Raw genomic sequence first — 10,641 nt, forward strand, 5'->3', positions numbered from 1 at the left:
AATATTTAATAGTATTGTTGTGAAACCTTAATCAAATCTAATATCAATTCGTTTTGAAATTTCCATATGAGATATATATACTAGGCCATAAAGAATGTCATACCATAAATATCACCAACGTGTTTTGGATCACCGGTTCTCAATGATAGAAAGAGAACTTCACAATTAAGCATATTCGAACGAGAGCAATCCTAGAATGAGTAAAGCCAACAATATTGTTTTGTACGAAAGACGGAATGTTACAATTGCAAATTCTGGTCTTGTTCATGTGGAAGAGGAAGCCTAGGGAGTGTGGTGTACTAGTCAGCATGGAAAGAATTTGGTGACATCTCTATAGCCACGGGTGATGTATATTTTTTGTAGATGGCGTGTCAAGTCATCTTTTTAAATATTTTGATACGTCCTTCTAGTATTTTAGATTTATTACTTTGTTCTTTTGGCTCCATTCCCTTCTTCCATCCACTAAATACCCTTTGTTTCCCCCTTCTCTCTCTCCCTCTCTCTCCTCTCTTTTACCTTTTGCAAGCTACAGAAGCTACTCATCAATTTGCAGGTCTGCCCTCTTCTCTCTCACCCCTTGCTTCTCAAATTAGGGTTTCCTAAATGTTTCTTTATTGAGGTTGAAGTTTCAAAGTTCTTTTTTAAGCACGTGTATACTTATATAAACTCCTTTATCTTTAATTCTTTAATTCAAAACAGACACACAGGGTGATCAATCAAAGAGCTAGTTAGCTCTTTGAACAACACAAGAGCAAGATAAAAAAGGTGCTTGTCTTTTTTAATCTTTTGTGATCTTAAGATGAAGAGACATACTTAGCCAATAAATCCATAGAATATGTAATCACATGAGGCTCCTTATGTTTATTTCTTTTTGGGTAATTCTCTTTTTCTGTCTTTACTTTCCTAATAAAGTTAAGTTTGGAAGTGTGTCTGATCTAGGGTTTTCTCTTCTTTAATTCTGTGAGAATATAAGCTCATGCCATGCTATTAATTCACACAATGAAGCATTATGTGCAAAATTTTGAAAAATGTCCCAGATCTCATGTCTAAAACAAAATTCACATTTCAAGGTGAGCAAAGGAGGGGAGGGGAGGGGAGGGGGGTTAGATCACTTTGAGTCTCTGATAACTTATGATGATAATATTAGTTTAACCAATCGGAACCTGAATAACTAGTGTATATGGATTTGAGCTACTTTATATGTATGCATGTGTGTATAGGTCAGAAGTGAAGAGGAGAGAGAGAGGTTGGGGCTTTGGATTAGAGAAATTCTGTAAAACACTGTTGTAGACAACTTGAATTCATCAGTTCTGTGTCTCCTATCAGCAAACATATCCTGCAAGCAATCCAATCTATTGATTACTCAAAGTGCCATACATCTGTATACATGTGTGTGTGTAAACACACAACATACTATTAATCAAGGCCAGCCTTCATTGAGTATTTAATGATTAACTTATGATATTCTGTGTCTATGTGAAACCAAACTGAGAATAAAACTCCAAGTTATTGATATGACAAAATATTGATACTAAAGAGGAGACTTTTGATTTAAAAACCTACATATAGTAGGTAACATATTCAAGATCTACACAAAATATTCTTGACTGATTTAATGTAAATCAACTATTACTCTAGAAGAAAAATAGTTTTTCTTCTTAAAGTTTAAACTTAGTTATTTGAATCTCAAAGAGTCAAGTACAACCCCAAAAGGAAAAACTGAAGTACTATAAGCAAGAGCATCAAACTTAATTAGATTGTTTTAAGAACCATTGCATATCATTGCAAGTGTGTATGCAAAACAAAAACATTTTAATAACATATATTTTTAATTAATAACTTCTTATTTATTATTGATTGCAGTTAGAAGAAAAAGGAGTAGAGGGATAATGGCTTCATCAAGCTCTTACAACTCTCCATGTGCTGCCTGCAAGTTCTTGAGGAGAAAGTGCATGCCTGGTTGCATATTTGCACCCTACTTCCCACCCGAGGAACCACAGAAATTTGCAAATGTTCACAAAATCTTCGGTGCCAGTAACGTCACTAAGCTGCTCAATGACATCCTGCCTCACCAGAGAGAAGATGCAGTGAATTCACTTGCATATGAAGCTGAAGCTCGAGTTAGGGATCCTGTTTATGGGTGTGTTGGGGCCATCACTTTTCTTCAAAGGCAGGTTGATAGGCTTCAAAAGGAGCTTGATGCTGCCAATGCTGATTTGATTCGATATGCATGCAATGAAATTCCTTCTGGGTTGCCTCATATGAGTTCAATTCAGCCAATTACTCCACCACAAAGATCCATTGATCATTACCCTAATAGGAGGATTGGAGATATAGATGGTGGTGGTGGTGGTGGTGGTGGATTCTACCAGTCACCACCTTCTTTTCCTTACCCTTATGCTAATCATCATCAATGGAACCCATCTGGTTCTGGTGGAAATTTAGGTGGTGGTGGAGGTGGACAAGGTAACATGTGAATTTCTTTTAATGTGTGATGAAAGCCATATGCATGTTATTAAACCCTCTTTTGGGCATGTATTCCACATATTTTACTATTTATATTTGACACAGTATGGTTTACTAGCTGAACTCTATGGCTAGCTAAGCTGTGATAAGTGTGTATATATCTATATATATCATCACATGCGAGTCATCTAGCTAGACCACCAATCCCTACTCCTTCCCATAATCATAATTATCTGTATATTGCTACTTTCGGTGGTCCTTTAAGATATAAGAACACTGGGATCTTTTTTTTCTAATGCTAGCAACTTTCTTATATGAGGTTGGTTTTTTTTTTTTTTTTTTTTTTTTTTTTTTTTTGTTTCATGTTACTTTAGGGTTTTTCTTTTTTGAGCTCTTTAAGTGCATATTATTTAATTAACATCAGTACATATCTAAAATAACTTTTACAGAAGTAATGATACATCTTTATATATCAACATACATGTATGTATATATGAATGCATGTGCCTACATAAGTACATACATGTCCATGCATAATTGTATGCATATATAATGTTGTCAGGTTTTACCAACTCAATTTTAGTACATCGAATTTCTTTTAGATCAACAAAAGCTATATGTAGTAGATACATCTTTAATGAAAATTAAAAAGAAAATATCTTTAATATTTCAACTTTGAAGGTTATAATAAAAATAACCATGCTAAGATTTTAATTAACATATGTGTTATCATTATCGTGGATCATTTTTCAAAACGAAACTAATGATCATGAAAATCTATACAATTGGAAAATGAGTGTTAGAAACAGAAAACCACCGAAGGAAATATCTCTTGACGGATTCCAAGAAATCCGGGGAAAAAAGGTGACGTCATCCACAAAATACAAATATGTGTGCGTCCGTGGGTACGCACATGTGCTTATTTTTATGGAAACTATATTGACGGATTCGACGAAATCCTAAGATATATTATAATTTTCATCAAAATACATTTTTTTATTTCACAAAAATTATGTGGCTTTATTTTATAAATAACCAGCATTTTTATAAACATATTATTATTATAATATATGTTATAAATTTTTGATTTTACGTTTTGTAATTTTATTAGCTTCCTTTCAGAAATTTCTATTTTGTTTTTAGTTTACCTCCCAAGATTTCTAGATAGTTTCTTTTTTCCGTCTTAATATTCTCTTACAAAACTCACCCAAATGGTAAACAGGTTAAGATACGGTTAAGATACTGTATAACAAAAGACTTTTCATTATTTTAGGTTATCTATCTTTTGGTTTTCTTACTCCTCTCTTCTACTTAATTATTGATAACTATTTAGTTATTGATATTTGATCTTTTCCCTTGATAGTTATTATATTCATTATCAAGTGAATTTAATATAAAATTAATTATTAACTTTCTAAATAAATTTATTTTTTCACTTAAAAATTATTTTTACGTCTCTAAATATCACAAATTCAAAATTGTGTTCATTAAAATATTATAAAAAGAAATAATGATAATAATTGTTTTTACCAGTGAATTCTATAAATTTGCATATATCTAATTTGGTTGGATGGTTGAAATGGTACATGTATTTCAAATAAAAAAAAAGTTAGTTGGTATTACAAAATCTAAATTTTAGTCCATAACTTTTAATATTTTAATATTATATTTTATATATTTATAATTTAATCTAAGTTAACTTAACAGTGTGAAAGTAGTATATAACGGAGTAAGTATATTTTACTTGAATTAACATTTATCAATTAAATAAAAAAAGTTAATACACAATTGAAGAAAATGTTTTAAAGTTAACTTAACTGGAATTTATAAATATCACGTCAAAGTTTTTATTAAAACATATATATTGATGATTATATGTGTTAACACATATATTTTATTCAATGCGTATAATACTTAGTTTTATTTAACACGTGCAATACACATGTTTTTTGAAGATATAATTTCTTTCTATTTTAAGTATATAATACTATATTTGTTCGATTCATGTAATACACGAGATTCTATTCTAGTATGTTTATTATTGAACAATTTCGTATTTTGATGGATAAATACTATAAATTCAACAAAAAAGGTAAAATAAATCTTTTACTTTACTAATCTATATCCTACAATTTGAAATTTGAAAGGATATGTACATTGACAAATTATTATATTATATACTATATAATTTGAAACATTTGAGTGCAGTAGGAGTTGTACCATGTGCTTTTTTTAGTTACTACATAATTTGAAATACTTGGGTGCAATAGAAGTTGTACCATGTGCTTTATTTAGTTTTTGAAGGGCATGGTGCTTTTATTTGTCAGTTATTAATTTATCTCTAACTAGGATTATGACCCGCCGCAATGCGGCGGGGATTCTTTATTTATAACTAAGTTGATCTACGATCCACACGTTATGTTAAACCTGTCAAACGGGGTAAAAATAGACGATGTAAAAATGTTCACCCACACACGCACGTTGCGTCGTGTTAACTCACAAAATTTAGAACGAAACATAAAAACGTTAAGCCAAAGACACAGCTGTGATGTGTTAAGTCACAAAATTTAGAACCAAGCATAGAGCGAAAAATTTGCGAAAAATGGAAACTATAAATGACTAAAGTTGAAAGTAAAAAAAGTTATGATGATAGATTGCAAAAGATAAAAAGTTTTTGGTTAAAAGTAAAAAAACAAATAGTTTTGGGTTAAAAGTAATTTATGAAATACTTTTGGGTGAAAAGTAAAAAAAAAAACATTTTTTTTGAAACCCCCCAAAGCCAACGTTACGACAACAATATGCATAACAATTTTTTCTTTGAAACCCCCCAAAGCACACCCCGCGTTGCGGCGGGGCGTAAAACGGTGTCAAATAGTACTAATGTTACACAACCGTCATCGACAACCAACACTGACTTGACCTATAATATGCGTATTGCGACGAACCTGTCAAACATGGAAAAACAGAGGTAAAAACGTTGAACCACACATGCACGTTGCGTCGTAGTAACTCGAAAAATTTAGAACTATACGTAAAACGAAAATTTGCGAAAGATGAAAAGTATAAGTGACAAAATTTGTGAAGTTAAATTGCAAATAATGAAAAGTTTTGGGTTAAAATTAAAAAAACAAATTATGTAGGGTTAAAACTGGAAAAGGTACAAACCTTTGGGTTAAAACTAAAAAAACAAGTTTTTTTTTTTTTTTGAAAAACTCATAAAGCATAACTTACAACTAATAATGCACAAAAAGTTTGCAAACTTATATAGGTTTTAATATAAATATAAATTTGTAACATTTGTTGGCTTTACAGGTTGTACTTTGTGCTTCATTTGTGTGTTGTGCATTAGTGTGTTGTATGCTAATGGTACAAGTCCTACAACAACTCATAGTTATGTATTGCACATGTTAAAACACATGATACATCCTCTTGATGCAGCTTTTCTTGGTTGCGTGACACGTTTTCTCCACGTGTCCCTGACTTCTTCTTCTGTTACCAAGTTGATTGATGTTTTTTTTTTTTTTAATTTTGTATTGTCATATGTTTTACATGGTTAATGGTTAATGTTTTACATGGTTAATGTTTGATGTCATTTAACCTTCAACACGACAACGCGGGGGCTTCCATCTAGCATTTTTTACGTTTTGTCTTAATTTGTATGTTGTCGGCCGTAACACAACGAGGTTCCATGTAGTTATTATCAAATGATACCTGTAGTTGGAAAATAATTTTTATTTTACTTTGACCTTAGGGTAGTGATATGTATTAGTGGTGTAAAGGCGTTTATGTGAAAGGCTTGGGTTCTAATTTTCTTTTTCCCTGGCATACATTTCACATCTCCATGCTTTTTGTTCCTTTAATTTTTTTTCTCTTGAAAGTAATGTTCTAAACATTATTATTACAAATAAACTTATTTTTTTTATCGTTTCATATAATATATTTATTCAGTATTCTCTTTAAACATTATTGTCTAAAAAAGCATTATTAAACAATTTAATTAAATTTGAGATCATATTGAATTTTTTAACAATTACTATTTGAGTAACCAGAAAACTATATTTGAATTGTGGCGTAAATTACACGAAATACATGTATTTAAGGATAAGTTTGATAAGAAATAAATAAGTTTTCTTAATTCTAATTTTGTTTGCCTTTTTAACCTATTATAAGACTACAAAAACTCTAAAAGACTAGCGTATTGGCTATTTACCAACGTGTAGGACCGTGTTTCGGGACCGAAACCGTGATTCTTGTGAGATCAGTTCAAGACGGGAGAGATTAGAGATGCATAAACAAACTTCTTTGTATTAATCGGTAGTATAACATTACAAATCGGCCCGATTATATGATAACCGAACTAATACCAAAGGAGTATACATCCGGGGAGAGACCAAGTGGTGATCTCTCCCGGTGAGGTCTCAAACCTCCTCTAACTTCCTTGTGTTGCAAATGGCAAGGGTTTTCTATTTATAGTCACACCCCTTGTCTTGCAAACACACACGGTCAACCGAATAACCCTCTCGTTTGACCACTTCAAACGAGCGGGTCTATACACATTCGATAGACCGTTTCAATAACTATTACAAATTCAGCGTAAAATAATAACTAATCTATTCGACAAGCATCGGACACAAAATCTGCATCAACAAATTCCCCCTTGTCCGTTGCTGTCGAATGCTGAAAATGCAACTGCAATCGATCTTCAGTCAAGTATTCATCTTCTCTGTGTTAACAAATTCCCCCTTGACCGATGATCCAGGTAAGTAGTATCTTGATGCTCCTTGTATAATATTTCCCCCTCAAAGTACGCGTATCCGTGTTGGGTGTTGTGCAATTTCCTCAAAAGGCTCAATTGACCGATCTTCCGCTGATCTTCCAATACTCCAACCGGCATTTGATAAGGGTTCCATTCTTAAAAAAACTGCATCAAGTCTTGATCTTCAAGCATACTACATTGATAGAGATTTCTGGTGAACTGTCTTCTGTAAACCGTCTTTGTGGAATCGACCAAGTAATGCACTTTAATCTTCAGCATCAACACTCAGGAAAGTCAGCTAGACCAAGTGTATCCCTTGCAAGCTCAACCAAACAGCACGCTTAGTTGAACTACATCCAGATCTCATTGTCTCGCCTTTGTGAAGTTGACCACGTAATGCACTACGGATCTTCAGCATCAGTACTCAGGAAGTCAGCTTGACCAAGTACATCGTTTGCAAACTCAACGAATTGAGTTACCCCCAGATCCCTGTAAAATCCCAAAGAAACATCAAACCCAAAACCGAATCCTGCAGGTCTTCAGCCTTGAACTATCAACTTTCATAAAGATTCCCCTAGGTCTTCAGTAAACAGCGCTTTGAAACTACTGTCGACTTTAGATACCTGTATGTTTCCGTGCAAAACTCTTCACGCTGGCTGGAGAATTAATTAAAATCCTCAAATATGTGTCTGTGCAAAACATTCCACGCAGAACCGTTTGTATCACCAGAAAATCACAAACTCTACCACCTGTGATTGCGTTTAGAAATTTACCGAAGAAATTCAACATATGAAAATTTTTATCCCCCCATTTCTTTGGTAAAATCTCTAAACCTTAACAGATTCTTTCCACTTCAAAGAAACTGTCGTCAATTTCACATAACAAATTCTCTCCACTGAGTAGAATTTATCTTCAAATGTTCACAATTCCCTCCACTGAGCGGAACTGTCATCAATCTTCATTGAATGTTCTCGGTTGTTTGAAAAATCACGAAAATGACTTTCTTCTTTGCATATTCTAGTTGAATAAGAACGTCCCCTGGTACCCCGTAGGATCCGACTTGTATCCCTCCAAAGAATTTGTGAACTCGTTAGGACCTGTATTGACATTCTAGGTTCATTCATTCGTTACCAAATGCGAGAATATGACAATAAACAAAAAGATTTCTTCGTTGCATATTCTAGTTGATAAAGAAATTTCGCCTAGTAACCCATAGGATCCGACTTGTATCCCTCCAAAGACTTTGTGAACTCGTTAGGACCGGTATTGACATTCCAGGTTCATACGTTCGTTTTCAAATGCGAGAATATGACAATAAACAAAATGCTTTCGAACATTTACGAATAACCGATAACAATCATAAATATTGACGTGCGGAAGTGAACATACCGTTTTTGTTTTTGGCCCATAGTAGTCACGTCACCATTTTTGACATTTTCATCGGTAACCGTGACTACCCCACATTTTTCAAAAATCAAGTTTTCATCATCTCTTGTTTTCATCATGCCGCATCATCCCGCGCGCTCCCAAATTCGTACGAATTTGATGTTGAGATTTGGAAGCCCGGTCAAATAATCTTCGCGAACACCCGTCCCGACTCCAAGTGAATTAAATGAGCAACCCCAACAATCTGTCTGATCTCATAACGAAGGATATATCATAAGACCTTCGAAAGATCTGATCAACCGAAAGATGATCCTTCGAAAACTGTTTCGTGCCAAGAACGAAGGATATATCTTTCGAAGTTGTTGAGGGTGAGGATGATCCTTCGAAATCTGTCTGATCTCTATGAACATAATCCAAGTGAACGATGATATGTCATAAGACCTTCGAAAGATCTGATCATCCGAAGGATGATCCATCGAAAACTGATGATCCTTCGAAAAAGGATGATCCTTCGAAAACTGATGATCCTTCGAAAAAGGATGATCCTTCGAAAACTGATGATCCTTCGAAAAAGGATGATCCTTCGAAAACTGATGATCCTTCGAAAAAGGATGATCCTTCGAAAACTGATGATCCTTCGAAAAAGGATGATCCTTCGAAAACTGATGATCCTTCGATACACAACAACTGGATCTTTTTCATCTTTCGGTGTATGAAGCCGCCAAGAACATCAAGAACACAGCGACTGTTAGTTTTCCAGATTTGACGAAAATCACACATTTGATGATGAAAACTTGAAAGACATGGTGTAAAACATAATACATAACCCTCTGATGCATTTCGTGTAAGGTCAGACCCATCCATTCGGGTCAGATCTGGGTTTTTCTTGATTTTCACCATTTTTACATCTTGAACAAAAAGCACAAAAATCACAGATCTAGAGCACATGTGACTTAGTAAACGGTTAGATTTACTAAATCGGGCACCATGGCTCTGATACCAATTGTAGGACCGTGTTTCGGGACCGAAACCGTGATTCTTGTGAGATCGGTTCAAGACGGGAGAGATTAGAGATGCATAAACAAACTTCTTTGTATTAATCGGTAGTATAACATTACAAATCGGCCCGATTATATGATAACCGAACTAATACCAAAGGAGTATACATCCGGGGAGAGACCAAGTGGTGATCTCTCCCGGTGAGGTCTCAAACCTCCTCTAACTTCCTTGTGTTGCAAATGGCAAGGGTTTTCTATTTATAGTCACACCCCTTGTCTTGCAAACACACACGGTCAACCGAATAACCCTCTCGTTTGACCACTTCAAATGAGCGGGTCTATACACGTTCGATAGACCGTTTCAATAACTATTACAAATTCAGCGTAAAATAATAACTAATCTATTCGACAAGCATCGGACACAAAATCTGCATCAACACAACGATATGTATCTCTAAGCAATCAATCCTTTTTTCCGCTTAAATTTTACTTTTTACACTCTACTCAGTCTTTATTGCTATTATCATTTGACGAGCAAGAACATGCATAGGTCATATTCATATTTGATTTAAGCTTTTGTTAAAAAAAAATTATTAGCGTTGGGAGTATACACGAATTAATTATTGTTTTTTTGTGATGGTATTTCACAATAGATAGCTCTTGACTCCAAAATAGCTTAACTGTGGCAAAGCACGGATTCCATTACTAGTTTATTTACAAATTTAACTTGGGAAATGTGGTGTAGTTTTGATCAAAAATGTCTGGGGATTTAATGTTGTTGGTGAATGTATGGTTGTAAACTTTCTGATCAACTATTGTTAATTAGAGTTGTTCTATTGAATAAAATTTTTGTTGATCTTTCAAAAAAAAAAAGTGTATTTACAAATTTAAACTTTTATATTAACTCTTAAGTATTCATTAAAGGAGTTTTTCAATGTAGGCATATGAGTTAACAGTTATATATTCCCTTTATTTACATTCACACTGAGGGGAATAGTTTCCGTTTCTTACTGGCTGAGATGGGCGGCCAGCCAT

The 10,641-nt window shown here is 33.8% G+C and overlaps 1 protein-coding gene across 4 annotated transcripts; it reads left to right on the forward strand.

The window, feature by feature from the left end:
* Window positions 1-450: 450 nt before the first annotated feature.
* On the forward strand, window positions 451-2,762 carry LOC110941669 (protein LATERAL ORGAN BOUNDARIES). 4 transcript variants are annotated; one of them, XM_035990339.1, is made up of 3 exons: window positions 459-553; window positions 1,221-1,425; window positions 1,864-2,762. In XM_035990339.1, exon 3 carries the CDS (start codon window positions 1,890-1,892, stop codon window positions 2,475-2,477), a length of 588 nt encoding a protein of 195 aa, XP_035846232.1. In that variant the 5' UTR covers window positions 459-553; window positions 1,221-1,425; window positions 1,864-1,889; the 3' UTR covers window positions 2,478-2,762. The 4 variants fall into 4 exon arrangements, with proteins under 4 accessions (XP_022039025.1, XP_035846232.1, XP_035846233.1 ...); XM_035990340.1 differs by having other exon boundaries at window positions 1,221-1,389; XM_022183334.2 differs by lacking the exon at window positions 1,221-1,425 and adding an exon at window positions 700-765 and having other exon boundaries at window positions 467-553.
* The last annotated feature ends 7,879 nt before the right edge of the window (window positions 2,763-10,641 follow it).

This window comes from Helianthus annuus, chromosome 5 (genome assembly GCF_002127325.2).
Source record: "Helianthus annuus cultivar XRQ/B chromosome 5, HanXRQr2.0-SUNRISE, whole genome shotgun sequence".
NCBI classification, from domain to species: Eukaryota; Viridiplantae; Streptophyta; class Magnoliopsida; order Asterales; family Asteraceae; genus Helianthus; species Helianthus annuus.

Excerpts from the sequence above, each read along its gene's own strand:
- LOC110941669 (XM_022183333.2), top strand. The coding sequence starts at position 1,890 with ATGGCTTCATCAAGCTCTTACAACTCTCCATGTGCTGCCTGCAAGTTC.